At 36.2% G+C, this 18,635-nt stretch overlaps 2 protein-coding genes across 3 annotated transcripts; both read left to right on the forward strand.

Moving 5' to 3' along the window:
- The first annotated feature begins 1,966 nt into the window (after positions 1–1,966).
- LOC144642049 (tachykinin-like peptides receptor 99D) lies at positions 1,967–5,628 on the forward strand. Of its 2 annotated transcripts, XR_013568687.1 has the most exons (3): positions 1,967–2,207; positions 3,561–5,486; positions 5,518–5,628. XR_013568687.1 is itself a non-coding variant. In XM_078501045.1 (2 exons), the coding sequence occupies exon 2, from the start codon at positions 3,567–3,569 to the stop codon at positions 4,644–4,646; it is 1,080 nt and encodes a 359-aa protein (XP_078357171.1). In that variant the 5' UTR covers positions 1,967–2,207; positions 3,561–3,566; the 3' UTR covers positions 4,647–5,628. The 2 variants fall into 2 exon arrangements, 1 of the variants encoding a protein (XP_078357171.1); XM_078501045.1 differs by having other exon boundaries at positions 3,561–5,628.
- Positions 5,629–9,583: 3,955 nt separating this feature from the next.
- LOC144644505 (substance-P receptor-like) lies at positions 9,584–15,498 on the forward strand. Its single transcript, XM_078504000.1, has 2 exons — positions 9,584–9,674; positions 12,186–15,498. The coding sequence occupies exon 2, from the start codon at positions 12,194–12,196 to the stop codon at positions 13,322–13,324; it is 1,131 nt and encodes a 376-aa protein (XP_078360126.1). The 5' UTR covers positions 9,584–9,674; positions 12,186–12,193; the 3' UTR covers positions 13,325–15,498.
- Positions 15,499–18,635: the final 3,137 nt, after the last annotated feature.

Genomic DNA, 18,635 nt, shown 5'->3' on the forward strand with positions numbered 1-18,635 from the left:
GACGCTATCAACCAATAAATTTGTAATAAAAACTAGTGTCCTTCAGTGACAATTCAATGACTTTGTGTACTTTGAAAGCGTATTATGATTGTCCGTAAACAGGAACACACTTTCAAAGCATCAAAAGTTCGTTGTCCGCCATTTAGTCTGAGTTCCTTGCTGCTGGCAATATCCTGATAAATTGAATGATTGGGAAAGAAATACGTACTTGTTCGTAACGATAAAAGGAAATTCTTTGCTAAACTGGGTTGTGTTTCAACTCTATAAGTCAATCATGGACATGAGTCAGTTATTTTAAGCATATATAGAAATGAAAAGTTCCGCGATTATTTTACCTTATGCCAGTTTTGGGAACATGGTAAAATTCAGTTTATATTTTTTCTCACAATACCGTTTTTTTCAAAGCGAAGCCACCAAAAAACTATTAGTTAAATTGTTACAAGCTTACGCAAGGCACTCGACATTCACTGCTCCGATCGATAAAACTCATGCACAAGGCATTTTAAAGAAAAGACCAGCTGAAAATATTGCCTTGTTAAATAAATCCCTTAACGCCGAGTATGCAATCTACGAAACATCTCTGGACCGACAGCTTCAATCAAATCTAAAATACTCAGGGGAAAAAGCAGCAAAAATTACTTGTTTGTGGATACAGTATTCCGAAACCCTTTTCAGCAAAGCAAGTAAAGTGAGAAAAAAATTCAGTATGTAGTCAGCAGACTATAGCGGACACGGCTTCCGGCTTAATTTGCGCTAGGGACAAACCATACATTATGGTTTTAGCGTCTTACCATAGTGAGACGCCTAATAAGTCTTCATATATTTCAAGAACACCACTTGGTATCGTGTTATACAAAAACAGTGATATATATACTAACTTTGACTGCCCAAAATGACATTCATCGCTTAGTTATCCATGCAGGGGGTTTTTGGAATACATTTGAAAGTACATTTGAAATTTCAAGTAGAATTACACAAAATCCTGTTCGATTCAGCCTTATGTGCTGCCGTTTTTAAGGAGTTTAAGCTAAATTTCCCAAAAGCTGTTTCCGTGAAAAAGGCTTTCGGAAAGGGAACTTCTTCAATATTTACTTTGTTGACCTGGTGGTCTTAATTTATGTCAGTTTGGTTGCGTCAGCGACAAAATCAAATTGTTATTGATGAGAGGTATACAAGAGCCATGGTATTATTAAAATTGCCAAACTGTTCCGGATCTGGAGGGGATGATAATTGCTTTCGGTACTTTTCATCCATTAGTCCGTCAGTATATATGACGTATTTAAAAAAAAGAAGAAACACTTCTATTTAGCGAGGGCGGTCAGACAAAATAGCTTTCTATCTTCGAAAGTGTTTTTCTAAAATCGGATAGATAAGTCTTTCTTTTTAGAGTAACGGAAACTTGCACGTTTATAGATTGTCGAAGTACTGATCGTTTCCAAGGGTAACAGAACTACAATAAACGATAAACCAACAAAACCGACAAAAACAACAAAAAAAGACAGCGTTTTCCTTGCAAATTAACTTTACATTTTACTATGACATTTATAAACTATTTTTATAGTATTTTCCATTTGGATAATCCAATTCATTCAAAGCAAGAGAAATTTTAAGCTTTTAAAATCTCTTTTGCTTCTGGCATGAAATACGTTGAGAAAATTGCTTGCAAATTTTATAAATTTGAGTGATCGCTTTTAAGTTACCTTTTCCGGGTAGGAACAACAGTTTACTTTAAAAGTAAATATAATCCCACTGTCCAATTAAAATCACCTTTCATCAAAAAAAAAAAAAAAGAAAATGTGGCGGTTGGGGATATTTCGAAGCACCTTGTGAATTGCCATTTTTAATATCAAGTTCGCCAAGGATTTAATTAATATTACCCCAACGGCGTTTAAAGACTAGAAGTTCTAGCGTGTCGTCGACATCATATTCTTCCAAAGACAGTTTTGTACTTAAGGAAAGACAACAATTGCGGAAGCCACAGCGAAACGCATAAGTTTCAACAGCTGAGCTGGATGTGGATGTCAAACGAACTCTTGACAGTACACAAACTCCTAATGCAAAACTTGACAGAACCGCAGAGAAGTTGACCGAACGATCATTCTCGATCAGTTCAAACCACTCTTCTACAAATATCACGAGGGGTGTTACTTATTCGAGCAATCTAGAGGCGTTCCTGGTTTTTTCGTCCGCGGGATTTTGCTTCTGCGGTAAGTGAAACAGTTATGTGATAACCGAATGAATAAGCAATCTGGCTTTAACCATGTAGCTATAGTTGGGTTTTTCAGGCTGTAAAAAGCATTTGGCCTAAATTGACTTTTTAACTTTGTTCATATTTCATGAAGGGCCATTTTTCCTCTTGGGTTTGAAGATTTCATTCAGAAGAAAAGGTGAAAAATTTCCTCTTGTCGAAAGCTCATATCTAAACGATGAACAGTAACAAAAAGCAAACCCAAAACAAAACAAACAAATGGTATATTCATTTGATCAAAACAGAATACGAGCGAGTGTAAGCTGCAAAGATAGTCAGTAATCATTTCAATGATGTTCATTATTACTGCTGTTTATAATGTTGTTTTTGTTGTTTTTTCTTCTTCTTCTTCTCCTTACGATGTGAAATTAATGAACTAATCTAATCCCATGCGGGTGATAGAACCCAACCGAAAAATATTTTTGAGGAAGTTGTTACCAAAAATAGAAATGTTAGCTACGTGATCTGTGAGATAAGCATTTTGAGAAAAAAATGTTTCCACCAGTTTCATTTAAAAGATGAAAGGTGGTGTCAATGCGTAATCTTGTTGTTTGTTTAATACGCAATACAGTACATAATCGAGTTCCTTCTTTAAAGTCATTTCCTTTTAAATGTTTTGAATTTGGGCAAAGAAATTAGAGTGGAAGTTTTCCACCTTAAAAGTGTTTTGTCTGACTTGAAAAGTGTGTGCTTCTTTAACGTATGGGAAATGCAAACTTTCTAAATATATCAGTTATATAAGAAAAGGCCGTCATTTTAGTTGAAGTAAAATGTTAAACTGAAATTGAGAAATTAAAGCGTCGCTCTATTCACCTTCCAACCTTCCAGCATTTAGATGAGCTTCTTACACACCATTGAAACCAAATATCGTTTTTGATACCTGACACTTTTTTAAGGAGGTACGTCACGGAAATTTCGCAGATTTTGAGTCTAAACTGTTCAGGAATAAGTGATATGCAACTAATCCATTAAAAGCATTGTCTTTGAACATCTAAAGGAAGATATAACCTTAGTTTTCGGATAGAAAGCAAGCTTCGGCTAAAAATATCGATAAATTGAAGGTGCCCGGAAACAACTTTAATTTTTCAAGACGCTCGTTAATAGTTTCAGTGCTCTAATATAGCAATTTGTAATAAAAATGGACCATTATTTTTGGGTTTCTTGCGACATAAATATCATGAATTTTAGCTGTTCAAAAATCTGGTCAAATCCGCGACAAAGCCCCTTAAAGTATGCGCGTTGTTTTCTTCTTAAATATGGCTTCGTGACACACTAATTCGCCTTATTATTATTATTGTTGTTGTTTTTCCAGATAGTCATGTTCAACAACACCAGCTTTTGTGCAGGCTCCGAACTTCCTTCAGCAGTAGCGACCGAGATCGCTAAAACAGCCGCATACCTTCTGATCTTTGTAATATCAACCTTAGGAAACATTCTGGTCATTATAATCATGGTTAAAGACCGCCGCTTACGATCAGTTGCCATCAATCAATTCATCGTCTCCATGGCAATGGCTGATTTGCTAACGTCTCTTTTTAACATGACGGTCGAGATCTGGATCCACATCAAAAAGGCCGCCGGCCAGCAAATTGTCTGGTTTGACGGAGCCGGTGGAGTTGTTTTCTGCAAGATTATTGTCTTTGTTCAAGGCCTGTCAATGGCTTGCTCTGTCTTAATCCTCATCGCTATAGCCGTTAATCGGTTCTTTGCAGTGTTTTACCCGTTAAGAATGGGCTTTAGCAAGTCACTGTCGACCTTCACCAATGGTTTCATTTGGTTAGTGTCAATCGCCATCGCTTCACCAATGTTGTACGCCATGAAAGTCATCGAAACAGAGGACGGCAACCTACAATGCATCGAGCAGTGGTCTCCGGCATTTGACGGAGAGTACTCCCACAGGAATTACACCTTATTTTTGTTAACGTTATTGTACGCTTTGCCTCTTGCTGCAATCAGTGTGTTATACACAGCTGTTGTACGAAAAGTATGGAAAAGGCAGGTTCCAGGGAACTTAACCGCTCCAAACCAACTTGTCGAGCTTGTCACCAAAAAGCGCGTCCTCAGAATGCTTATTACTGTTGTAATCGTATTTGGACTTTGCTGGCTGCCGTACTACACCTACCTGTTTATGTACTTTATTGTCAAAAGTTGCCCCCCTGCAAGTGTGATGTTCCTTGGTTTGTTCCTTGGTCATGCCAATTCAGCTATCAATCCCTGCATTTACGCCATTTTCAACAAAGAATGCCGCGGCGGTCTCAGGAGTGTCAATCGCACATGCCTTCCCATGTTACCCCGAAGTCGCGTGCCAAGGTCTGCCAATCAGAACACACTGAAACAAACTTACCTTGGCACAGAAGACACAACGCGAGAACTAGGAAGACGATCATCTCCAATGTAAGAGATGCATTCAGAAAGATGTAACGCAGCAGTAGAGAGGGACGTCTTTATTTGTGTGTGCATGGTAGATACTTCATATGGTTGCATACCACAATGTGGCTTCAGGCATACTAACAATAATAACAAACAGATAAAATATTTTCATTGTTTTCGAAGAGTAAGTAATAACTTTGATCTTAATTTAAGCACATCATATATAAATACTGTAAACTAAAAGGCCGTCTATTAAGCCCACGGGGGCATACTTCTTTTCCAAGGCCTTTTGGGTGGAGTTAAAGAGGCAGTATCGTGGGGATTTCGATACATTTGTGGCCTAACGGAGGTAAATTATGACTAAACAGCTTCACTTATCCGAGAGATGCGCCTAGAACATCAAGGTGAACATATAAAGTGAATAATTCCAAGGAGAGCAAAGTGTAATTAGTTAACAACGATTTATCCAAGACACATGCGCAGAGTATTTTTGATTGAAATCGCATGCCTTTATAACTCATGATAATACTTCTTTTGTTACTTTAGTGGACTGTTATAGTCATTATTAACAAAGCTAGACCATTATTTTTGGGTTTTCATAAATGTAAATATTTCTTTTGACTTTTCAAAGTGATGCTCATGATACTGCCCCTTTAATAAAGCTTTTACGATAATAATTAGGCCATCAAATTACTTTATTTTGCATTTTGAGACACAACTACGGCATGAAATAAAACACTGACAGCAGTCGGAAAGGTACGTTGGGATAGCTGCTCAGATGTTTAACAGCTTTCTAAATACTTCATAAACGCTATATGAAGGTTTTTATTTTGCTTTCACAGGCCACAAGACTTTTTACAAAAGTGTAGTGGAAATAAATCATATAGCCCTCTTACAAGTTAATGGGATGACTCGGCCAAAGTAGATTAAAAAAAAGGCAGAGTTTTGAAATACAATATAGAATGCAGCCTTAGAATAACGTAACAAGGATAATAAAGTCTGGAAATGTTTTCTTGTTGTTGCACCATCCATACGTGGTAGTAATGGTGTCCTTCCTCCATTCTATTTTTGTCTTTTAATGGGTTGGTAGAGAAGGGGAGGTTAGTGCTTATTCAAGGGAGTGAAGAGATTGGTGGGTAAAAGCAAAGGGACGGACCATAATTTTCTTGGAGGGGGGGGGGGGGGTATAAAATAGTTTCATCTGCAAACGTTTTTTAGTTAATGCACCTTTGCAAACATTTTGTTTCGAAATTCCACCTATGTTTTGTTATAATATCCTGTTTACAAACAATTTATTTTGTCTTTCTAGGCCCTGCAAACAATTTTTATTTCAATATTTTCATACCCCCACCAAAAAATAATGGTCGTTCCTAATGCTGGTTTTTTCTGAGATATACTAAATATTAGTGTTGTTATTATTTTTAGTCTGTTTCTCCAATTGATTGCTTGCAAGAAAGATTAAATGAGTGACGAGGTGAATTACGAAGGTGGGGGTGGGGCTGGGGTGTAGAACTTGAGAATTAGCTTTTTTCGATTTCTCCTAATTAATTCCCATATTATTTTTCTACTTGGTAAATATTGTTATTTCACATCCATATTTAATAAATCATAATAATATTTTATTGGAAGACTTTCATTGACTTTCAATGTGGTTTTGGAAAATTCCTAACTTAGATTAAAAATGCATAATCAAAATATATACAATAAAATGAAATAAACCTAAAAATAAAACGCTATTATATGAAAAAACTGACTTTAAAAACTAACTTTAAGAATGTCAAATTAACTGTAAATAAATTACTTTCACACTTTCATCGTAATAATATTTAAAATGTACATTACATCTAAGACGGAAATGGATCTGAAATTATCGTAATTACAAAATATATGTTTTATTTTTAATAAAAAGAAAAGTACAAATTCTAGCTAATGTAAAATTTACGAAGGAAGTGTTCTGATTAAGTAGTAGGAACCGGAGCTTTGATGAGAAACAAAACTTATGGTTCTCTCACTACGAGAGCACATAAAGACAACTGAATAAATATCAAAACTAGAAATATAAGTAACAAGAAGCTAAAAGAAGCTTACAATCGTGTGGTTAATTTTTAACTACCAGTTTTTGCTTGAGCAGTCACTGGAGTAACACAGAAGTCTGAGGTTTGTTTGTAGACTATGTTTGGACAAATTCCTGCTAAGGCTTGCAATTTTTTTGGGTATCCCGCAAATTGACAAGTTACTGCTGGGCTTGTAGTTTTTAATTTGATTTCAAAAATCACCTCAAAACACTCGAATGATATGTAAAAATAATCGTTTCCTGCTATAAAGTGCAACATACCTAGAAAATTAAGGCAATGGATTCTGGTCAAATACCGTATTTACTTGAATCAGGCGCTGGAAACAAACCACCTGCATAGGTAACTGGAAAAAGGAAAGAGAGATGTTTGGCTTGTTGGGTGAATAAAGTTTCTTTCCTTCACAACAACTTCATATTGCAAAAATGATGGATAAAGAACTAAATGGAGGAGAAGCGACATATAATCACTTTGAACTGAAGAACATTGCTTTCGATAAAAAGAAATTTCCAGTGCTGTTTTAAAGTTAAGCTGCTTTATAGTTTTTTCAGTTACACTTGCCTCTTCGCCTGTAATCTTACTCACTTCTACTGTCCCTGCTAAAACAGCACAACATTACATGGAGTGTTCCGTTTTCCTTCAAATATATACGCAAAAGCCGACACCGAAAAAACCGGGAGAATGGTGTATAAATTTATAATATTAGGGATACCCATTTTATGAATCGGAAATTCCGCCAGATTAATAAACTTATAATCTAAAGGCAGTTTTTCGGGCCACTGTCCTTTGTATGTGTTCTGTTCTGATCTGATGAAAGCCGCTTTCATAAGTTTATTAATGGGAACTGGAGAATTGTCTGAGCAACCTTAAATAATCAATCGGATTCTATTTTTCAACTCCCGAACAGAGAGGCTTTATTTTGAAAGGCTTTTGAAGTATGATAAACACAATAGTCGCCATAAGGCTTGAAAAATATGCACGGATATTTGTCCATGGACGTTATTTGTTCCTCTTAGCACACAGCTCGCTTCTCGGAACAATAATGGCAACGAAAAATTACCTGCCTATTCAGCAACAGATGTGTGCTAATATCATTGATATACACTGGGATGGAGTGACTGTGAAGTGTCTTTGCAAATTCTGCATCAAAGTCGCAGGCTCGAACCCAGGCCGTCTATCAATTCTTTTCGCTGGCGCGTGTGTGGTTGGTCAAAACGTGCCACATGATGAAATATCGCCAGCTAAATCAATAAACGAACAATTGCACCTTGTTGCCTAGCAATATATAGGCCTATATGGTGACAACTCTTTATCAATCATATTGGTGTCGAATGAGAGGCGCCGACATTATTTACTCATATTTTTTTAATCAGAATCTTCCTCGACATCTATTTTTATTATTGCATTATAATACCATTTTATTTAAACGCTGATGGTTTTAAAATAAAGAAAACTAAATAGCGTAAAATAATAAGGAGAAAATCATAAAAATTAAAAGTTTGGGAGAAAGTAAAAGATCTAGTCGACTTAACTAAATTAGTGCCAAGATTTGTCTCCTATAAAATGTAGAAAACTCGTGGACTTCTTCTCCCGGGAAAGCAGACTTCGGCGATATCCTTTATGGCGTTATTTTTAATTGTTTATTTGTTTATACGATGTCAATACGTTAACATCCAATCCAATCGGGTTTTTGTGTTAATTTACCTGACTAACTCTTTAGAATCGTTTTCTAGAAGACGAGAAACAAAATTTCAAGTTTAATAGTGAGAGCTAAGGGAAAACCCAAGCCGCTTTTTATTGCCACACCTTCAAGTCCCAAATATTTGTTGTTTAAATGGATGAAGTTATAATATAGGCCGGTATTACTTATTTGACTGTTACATGTTTTTCTTTGGAACAACTACGCATTAACGCGGCTATTACAAAAAAGATATAGATAAACTCGCAAGTCTGTTAATAACAGTCGTTGAAATGATTGATACTTCTCTGTGTAATATTGTGCGCCAATAAACAAAACTGTTTGCATCGGCACAGTTTATTCTTAAGAGCAGTTGATACTGCATATGTTACATCAAAAAAGGCCGCGATCTCTGATAAGCAGGGAAATATCCCTACTTCAATAAGTCGACTCCACTGAACGGATGTGATTTTAATTTGCGGACTTATGCAGTGTGCAACTTTCACTTTATACGGCGACGCCGCATTGTTAGAACTCTGCAAACATCAAGATTTGCGCCGATATCATGTATCATATGAAAGTATTGTGTATTAGGCTTATTTTGTGTTTCTTTATGTTTTTTGAAGCTAGAACAATAGCCAGCCTCTATTTTTCACCAGTTAATCTGACAAAGGAACAAATTCAAAAACTTGAAACCTCAAAGTGTATATGTATTAAACGCTCTTTTAATTGTTATTAAAATCCAAAAGAAAATATACGCGTTTCCTTGTCATATTCTTCGGACTCAAATCAAGACAATTTATTTTTGGTCAGGCGGGTTTGCTTCAATGTCATCTAAGTGTCGGAAGAAATGAAAAGGTTTACATTAAACGCATGTTATATTTGCACCTGGCGATATGACAGTGGGAATTATTTTATAAAGGACTTAATTCACAACGTTTTGTAGCACTTAACTGTGTCTTCAGATCATACTACTTCAAGCCACGTATCATATGGACGTATAAGAACATCAGTTGAAGTGTCCGGAGAAGAAACGTTTTGCAAAAAAAGTTGTGAATCGAAGAATTATTGTTCTAGCTTTCGGCGGCTGACACAACAAATATTGTCTTAATAGAAAAGGCAGATAGGTAAACCCGAAGCAACTGAGCTAAAATTTTCCTTATCAGTTTGCATCGTTTTCAGTTTCATCAACAGTGTAGTTTTTAACTGCGGACTGACTTGGTTCACTTCACTACGAGATATCCCTTCACAAAGTCAGTGCTGGCTAAGGTCTAGCTACATTGGTTCTGAGCTGCAGAATTAAAAGGTAAGGGAATATAAACCTTATTTGTTTCCTCTACAATAACTAAAAAGAAAGCTGAAATTGACCATTTTAAGAAAAGAGGGAAAGGTTCTTTTTTGATAATTCTTTAGCTCGTGTTGGAATATAAGCCTTGCCTTTTTGTTTTTTTTTTTCTGTCAGCTTTTTTTGCAGTTTCCGCACGCTCTTATCTTGAGTTCGTTCTCTCCTGGCGAACAAGCTTAAGCGGATCACTCTTTTTTGACAACTAATCGTAAAAAAAATAGGAATGAGAAAGCGAAATTCAAACCATTTCGGAGTATTTTATTACGACTGAAAGTTGACTTAATGGCGAGTTCGAATGTTCGAACGATCGAGGCCGAATGTAGAGGGTTAATCTAGACTTAAAGAGCTTAGAGTAACACTGAATGCGCCTGGCCATAATCCCGTATTTTTGCAATACAATTAAGGAGAACTAGTAACAGTGTGACTCGATAAGGTAATGGCTAGAAGCTCTCATATAATATTTCTTTGTCTCTTATTGAAGACCGGCTGTTAAAAAGACAATCAAATAATTTTCAAATTTCTTAAACTGTGATGTCGTCAACTGTATATATGTGTTGTTTATATTCTTGCCCCTTTTATCGTCTTTCTATTGTCAACTAATCTGTATACGACTTTAGAGTATTATTTTGAAATAGGTCGATAAACTTAAACGTTCAAGATATCTAGTAAAGGGTAGAATGTTGTTGTAATAACTTCATATTGAAAGAAAACGGATTTTATTCGTTCAGATTGTCAAAAAACGGACTCAGCTAACGCTTTAAAGTAAAGCGAAATCAATATAATATTCAATACCACCAAGAGCTTCTCTAAAGTGATATTTCAAACGTAATATATGAAACCATGTATATTAAAAATGTCTGTTGCACTGACCTCTTTTTTACTATGTTGAAAAGATTTATTCTCCTTACTTAATCCTATGATTTATTTTGATGATTTGCCCTGAATCGAAAATTCCGTGAAATATCATGAAAATATTTCTTAGCTGATGAATTTTGGTTTTCTTGTCGCCTGGCCTGTTTAATAAACGGTGTCGTGTGGCACTGTTGATCGCTTTGGAGAATTAGAAAGTTTTAAAACTGTATTAAATCTATCTCATCGACTGTAACTACGATTACCCCTTGAGGCTTGTATAAAATTTTCAAATTTGAAGTTGTACATTGCGAGTTTTGTTAACAAAATAATAACATTGATTTTTGACTAATTTATTTCTGCAACGATTACAATTTTCTCGCGCGCGTCACTCGGAGGTGAATAGCAAAGGATATTCGCGCGCCAAAAACACTATTTACTGTTTAACTATAAACTAAAACGTGATATTTTACAATAAAAGAGCTATGTTTTGATTATACGATTTTATATGATGACAGTATGTCGAAAATGAGTATTGGCAAGTGCTCAAAATAAACTTTCATTGTGAACGCACTTTAGTCTTTTCTCCTTCTGTGTTTTAAAACAACATGATGTGCTCAAATTGACTTCTCAGTTCACACGTTAAAAACAAAGTTTGTTTAATATGGCTTTAAAAGGACCGTTCTATCAGAAATGATTGACAGTAAAATACAAATCAATAGTAATAGAAAAACTTATTCAACGTTTATATTGAATTCGCACCTCTTTCGCGATTGATTTAAATGCGTCAATTTTTTAACAATATGTTGTTGCCCTTTTTTATCTGGTGAAATGAATGTAAATTTAATATAAAATGAAAATGATTTATTTGCCACTAGCACGCAAGAGCTCTCAAGAACTTGATGTAAAGTGCACATGCGTCCATATAGAATTTAAATTTGGAGTGTTAATCTTTTTTATTATTATTTTAATTGACGAGTTCATTCAAACAAAGCAATGCTGAATGGGAGAGTTGGATTACATACGTTTAGCAAGGCAGATAAATTGGTCATCTTTCTCAATTCAATGTATAAGCTGACGCTAGTGAGAAATGTGTAGATCACGAACTATGTCTTAAAACTATAAATGATACTTTAAGGTTACAATTGCTAGCGGCTACTTATTTTAGCGCTTTAAGCGAATTGCGCAAAAATCGCTAAATTTAGTACCCGGTAAAATTTGTCTCGATTAAATGTAATACTCATTTAATTTTTATAACCGCCCCCTTTCCACCCAAAAGGAAAACAAAATTAAATAACAGTCGACTTGAAAATTATTTCTGATAGTGCAAATATTCAAGCTAGTTTGTTCTTTTACTGAACATTTATTTCCATCTTTTAGCTACATGCTCATTAAAAATTGGTTTACACAATATGATTTTTTTTTAAATTAAATAGTCGCTAAATCTTGCTCGGAAAATATCGCTAAAATTAGTAATCGCTACCAAAAGTAACATTGAGGTAGTCACTTTCAATACGCCATTATATTGAGATTGCGCAGTAATAAAAGAGTCCGAAAACATTGTTATTCCTCACATGTCCGTTATGTCCTAAAACAACTTAATAATTTTTTTTTTAATTTAAGGGACAGAAATGGATGACAACTTGACGTCGAATGCCTCAGATACATTCGGTTGCCCAGTCCCCGTCTCGACTCCGTTCACGGCCACTTGTAAATTGTTAGCATACTCGGCCATTTTCATCATCTCCATATTTGGCAACAGCATACTAATCAGCGCCATCATCAATTATCCTCGTGCACAGACCGTCATGAACTACTACATTATCAACATGGCAACCGCTGACCTGTTGACGACCGCGTTCGACATGGCAGTACAGATTTGGCACTACGGGTTGATGATAGCAAACAAGCCGTTTGAATGGTTCGCGGGGAGTGTGGGCGTGTTTCTGTGCAAGTTTATCGTCTTCATTCAGGGCACAGCGATTGCTTGCACCGTGCTCACCTTAGCCGCCATTGCTGTTAACAGATTCCTGGCCGTCATGTTTCCGTTACGACGTAACAGACGTACCAGCACGACAGTTCTCGTTCTCTTACTCATCTGGATTTCTTCGTTCACCATCGCGTCGCCAATGCTTTACGCGATGCGCGTTCAAGAAGTACAGGGTGCCCATCTTTGTCTGGAAAACTGGGAGCCTCTATTGGATAACGGATCTGCGCCAAAGAATTACACCCTGGCTTTGTTTGGAGCCCTTTATGTCTTCCCACTTCTGATAATAAGCATTCTATACTCAATAATTGCTTTTAAAGTCTGGGTGAGAACAGTCCCGGGAAACTCAACAGCTCCTAATCAGCTGCACGAGATCGAAACAAGAAAGAAAATACTAAAGATCTGTATGACAGTGGTGCTCGTATTCGCACTATGTTGGCTCCCGTTCTACATTTATCTTATGCTGCAATTCGTTGCTACTGAACACGGTGAATGTGGCCCCCCGGAATACGTGGCATTCCTGGGCTTGTTGTTTGGCCACGCTAACAGTTCTATAAACCCGTTTATCTATATTATATATAACAGTGACTATAAAAAAGGAATGAAGAAAGTTCTTAAGCGTTGTCGCTTTTCCTGCAAATCCAACAGAGTGCGCATGCACTCTAACAGGAGCACGCTGAACAGTTACCCATCCTTACGTACGTTTAAGGAACTGGAACTAGGCCCTCTCAAGCAAAGCTCGTATCATAGCAACCATGGATTTAATGCTATTTAAGGAGAATACCATGTCAAGAAGGATTGATTATAATAACCAAAGGCTGCTAAATCCAAAATTTAGAAATTTAGGATTTCTAAACTTTCATTAGTGTTTCTGTATTCTATGAGTCTTTACATTAAAGTACACTGTTGCGGGGATTCTAGTGCTTTTCGGTAAAAAATACTGAAATTGGCGAATAGGTCTTCTCGTACATGAAATGCACCTAGTACAACAAGATAAAGATATGAAGTAAATTGTTGTTGAGGGAAGAAGGGAGTCCTCATAATTGTTGTTAGGTGTTTTCCAGTGCACAAGGACAAAACTTGAAAAAGTCAGCCTAAAGCTGATGGCATCACAATAATATCAATTGTTTATCGCTTCAATACACTTGCATGGTGATGTTTAACAAAATTGGACCACTATTCGTAGTTTCCATATGTCTTTAGGCTCTTGAGATTTTGAGGTGGAACTGGTGACAGTGTCCTTTTTAGGGTTTATTTGGTGTTAGTTCAAAGGCGCTGCGTATAAGTCGAGGATCTCAATGTCTGCTCAAATCGTAATTCAGTTGGTGAAAAATACGCAGATGTTGGGAATATGATTAGAAGAGCGCACATGTACAGAGCTAGACACGCGTCTGTGTGGTCGTTGTCCCTCTGTCTACGCATGCTCGCTCTCGCCTACCGTCCCACCCCCGCCCACCTTCAAAAAGCGTTTCCTGTGGATAACATAACATACAAATGGGCAGTTCCGCGACTTTCAAACTTTTATTCATCAGCTTATTAAGAAGAAAAGTTATGTTAATATACACATTTTATAGCACATTGGAATAGTTACTTATTTCCACAATTACTTCTATTTAAACTGTTATAGGGCGATCTTTGCTGACGTCATTGTTTACATTTCGCCTCATTAGCATACAACTTTGCGGTATCATGTTATATACACTGTGACTCCAGTTATTTAAAAAGCTCGTGACACTTAATTATCGGCGAAATTTTCAGCTCTTTTGTGTGCAATATTCAAGGAGATATAAACGTTCAAAAACTGCAAAATTCAGTTTCTGGGTGGTAAAAGGGCTAATGAGCCCATACATTCTTTGTAAAATAAGTTTTGTTAAATCAAGTTTTCATATAGCGAAAGTGAATCGTATTTTTGTGGCTCGATCAGAAAAAGAAGCGCTTATACTAATGAGGCAAATATTGTAAACAAAGATTCCTCTATATCAGAATACATAAATTGAGTATAAACTTTGTATAAAGCAAAATCAATGTGTGTTATTCTAACACTACACTATATGAAGATACTGTAAAGTTCCGAAAGCAGCCAACGCTCTAAAAGTAACAAAGCCATGAAAGTAGGAACCTCAAAACGCGACTTGATTTGTTGTTACAACAAGCTGTATCAAAATGATATATTTGTTAATTTGACCATTATTCAGTGCAAAGAGCAATATACAAGCTTTTCAACAAGATTTATCCTTTTCACCCACTACATATTGAAAACATCAGCTTCATTTTGTTACCATGAATCGGCCCACGCATAGTACACGTTTTAGCTGAAAAAGCGATCCCCAGAAATTTGAAACCCTCGAAAGGTGACGATAGAAAAACGCTGCTGAATTCATTACTTTATGGTACATTAAGGATCATCAAGGAACTTTACGGTACATCAGCAGCTACTGTCTCAAAAAACGTTAATAGACAATTGGGAAAAGTTCATTTTTCACTATATTTATATTACACTAACAAAGCAGTCTTCTAGTAATATAATAAACATTATAGATTCCTTTACAGCAAGAATTTTAGTATGAAATATGGCATCGAAGTGAACTAAGTCCTCGTTTTCCAGTTGTCGACTACAAATTAAGCTATCTTGAGTTTATTTAGCTTTGTAAAAACGTAACACTAATTGAAATGGAGTTTGGAATACCGCGCCCTTCATTGAATATAACTTTTTTCGAAAGCGAATTATTGTGATCTCAGCTCATAAACTAGCTTCATAGATCACTACAATTTGTTCAAACATTCAACGAAGAAACTTGCAAAGTCGATTTCTTCAAGGGAGAAACTGAATCGATCCCAGCATCAATTGGCCTGCTCATTACTAGCATTAGATTCAGTTCTCTTGGAAACGTGTTCTATTGAAGGTGGCTGAGCACTTTCCTAGTTTACTCAAATGTAAACCCTTTTATTATTAGCCTTCAGCGTAGTAATTTTGAATTCGATGATAATATTACATTCTAATTGTATAAAATCAGTTTGTTTACTTACTGATATGTTATGATATATTACAATGAATAAATTACCTACTTGGTCTCACTTTACTACTACCTCCTACTTACTTACTTACTTACTTACTTACTTACTTACTAACTTACTTGCTTGCTTGTTTACTTTCTTACTTACTTAAATTAATTAATTAATTAATTAATTAATTAATAATTAAGCTCACTTAAACTTGCTCGCTCGCTTGCTTACATAAGTATTTTTGTTTCTCCGCGAGCCATTTCATGATCGAAATAGCATCACATTGCATTGGATTGCATCAAATAATTATCTCATAACATCTGATTCAGTGATAACTATCAATTCACCTATCAACTTTCCAACTATCGTTTCAGCTCCTTTTGACCAACCATCCATTTGCCCACAAACCTTGGGACTGCTTGCATTAACTGAAATTGCCGTACGTGATAAAGAGCCTTCTCGCCCTTATATATCCTGCAAAACCATAGGTATTGTCCAAAAAATCTTAGGTAACAATTGGTGGCCTCTGCTTATGTGACTAACACAAATAAACGATGTTTAACGTGTAATGATGTTCGTTGCCAAAGGGCGACAAGAGCGGGCAACGCAAAGACAGACAAAAGGTCATCCGAACAAAACAAACTTAGTCAGAGAGGCGGTGATTTCAAGAAAGCACACGTCAAAGTATACTGAAAACAGCTTTAGCTGTGATTGGCTTAATTACTGACAGCATGGCCTGTAATTGGCCATTCTGCAATATAAAAATTATTTAGTTGTAAAACCCAAATGATAAGCGAAAATAAACCAATTGAAGTGTTATTGAGATAGCGACTGATTAAATTAAAACAGATTCTAGCAAAATGCAGCCAAGGCAACCTTGGCACACTTAGACTAAGTGCACAATTTCTACCTAATAGATATGTTCGCTGAAAACATTGATAAAAATTTGGGTGAAATGTTATTCAAATTATATTAAACCTTGACTATCAGGGTCAAGATAAGAAAGGAAACCTGCAAAAAAAAAAAAAACTGGGCATGTTCGCATATTTTAGGCTTAATTTAAAATGATTTTACCTCAACTCCCCAAGAAGAGTTGTACATATATAGTAGCTGTACTTGTTTGTTAAATTCTGGATGGAAACGTCGTTGAGGATTTTTTTTTTTGTCCAAAACTACAAAACTAATGCTAAAGTTAAAGAGAGGCGTGAAGGGTCAGCATTAGCATTGTGATCAGCTCGAAGAGAAAACTAATGAATTTTTTTATGTTCTTTTCGTCATCCTTTGGGTTTTTATAGTCTTCGATGACTTCATATTTACACATTTGACTCGGTATCAAGACTTGATGAAAGATTGTTTGATGGTTTTAACTTCTTCTTCCATTTGTTCTGCGCGTTTTAGTCTGTAGACTTTGGTACACGTATGCTACCATCCTTATAATCAACAGGAATGCTAAAAAATGGTTAGAGTATTCGTCTTCTGCAAACTTTTAATGTTGGTTAGCAATTGTTTAAAAAAGAAATATTGAGAACTTAAACATAAACCTTTTCCAGACCGCGCCCGACTCGTTCAACTTGCTGACTTACTTTTGGCAACCTATGCCACAAAAGAGCATGTTCACAAGCTAAGGCATTTGTAGTTGCGGAGAAAGAAGGTACACTGGTGAAGCTTTACGCATCTTTAGAGTTCGTGTTTATGGACATAACGGACATAACAAAAAGGCCTAGCTGAGTGTGCTGGAATCTCAGTAATTAGTCACATTTTCGGTGATATCTCGGGCAGTTATCAAAAAGAGCAGCCAATTTCTCAGCTATCAGTAATTTTTTCCGGTCTCAGATCTCAGTTATCACTTAAAAAAGCGCGTCAAAATTTTTTTGAAATTTCAACGCAAAAAATTAAAACCAAAATTTGGAACAATTCTCAGCTATTGGGTAAACCCCATTCCTGAAACTATCAGAATCACCGAAACATATCAATGAACACCGAGATCACAAATTCTCGTGCAACGTCAGTTTGGCCACCACCCATTCATGGTTGAAAAGAACCACCTGAGCGTTCTATATAACACTTTTCCATCCAAAAAGTAACAAACATGTCAATGTTTCATGCTTTTGCCTGTCGAAATTGACATTACTTAATTCGCACCAGAGCCAAAGAAATAAGAACACACCCATTTTTTTCGCAGTTTCTTCATGATCACCAGAAAATTGAGTCTCTAGGTATTTTCTATCTTCTTGAAACTCCTCAGGCTAAGACCACTATTTCCCCCAGTATGGGACAAGTTGGTCATTTCCACGGACCGGCTGTGTACACGAACAAGCGGTTCAGCAGCAAAACAAGGAAGACAGTGGCAAATGGCTTTGAAGCCGTTTCGGAAATCTCGACTGAATGTAAGGTAGATGAGTGGATTCAGGGCGCAGTTACATGAGGGGACGCAGGCGGTGTCAACTGTAAGTACTTCAGAGAAATGCTAGGATATTATCCTAGCATTCCTAACATACCTCACACCAGGTTTCTTCGCTTAAGCCGCGAAAGGTGTCATAATCTGTTTCGCTGTCAAAAACATTATTTAATCTAATGAAGACCACAAAAAGATGATCATAATACCGTCGACTTATAATTTTGTGATGTTGTGATAACAGCGCTCTGTGATTTCGAGTTTTTAAAATGTTGTCGATGTACCTCGGAAAAATCGGAGAAACAAAGAACCAGTTTTAAAGATGATTATTGAAGAAAGCGTGAAAATAAACAAGTTTTTAAACTAACAACGAAAATGCACAGCACATTTTATAATACCGGGGAGGCTGTTAATAAAATACAGCCGGACTGCTGTATCGGTACACCTTGTTCGATTTTCCTGATCGAGCCTATAAAAAAAGTATAGAGTTTTCGAACTGACGAGCGCATATTATAGCCGCAAGTAACTTACCAAACTGAATTAGCTGCATAATGAGCGGCCGACAATGATAGATAGGAATTTTCCTATGATTTTTTTTAAAGGCCAAAGCAGTTTAATTCTTGAACTGCGAGAGTAGCGGCCTTTTGCGTACTAGACTCGTACTGGTAACAGGCCCGTAAAATCACGA

The sequence above is a fragment of the Oculina patagonica genome, chromosome 2 (assembly GCF_052425735.1).
Source record: "Oculina patagonica isolate OP01 chromosome 2, crgOcupat, whole genome shotgun sequence".
Lineage (NCBI taxonomy): Eukaryota > Metazoa > Cnidaria > Anthozoa > Scleractinia > Oculinidae > Oculina > Oculina patagonica.

Coding starts and splice junctions, on each gene's coding strand:
- LOC144644505 (XM_078504000.1), top strand. CDS start 12,194: ATGGATGACAACTTGACGTCGAATGCCTCAGATACATTCGGTTGCCCA.
- LOC144642049 (XM_078501045.1), top strand. CDS start 3,567: ATGTTCAACAACACCAGCTTTTGTGCAGGCTCCGAACTTCCTTCAGCA.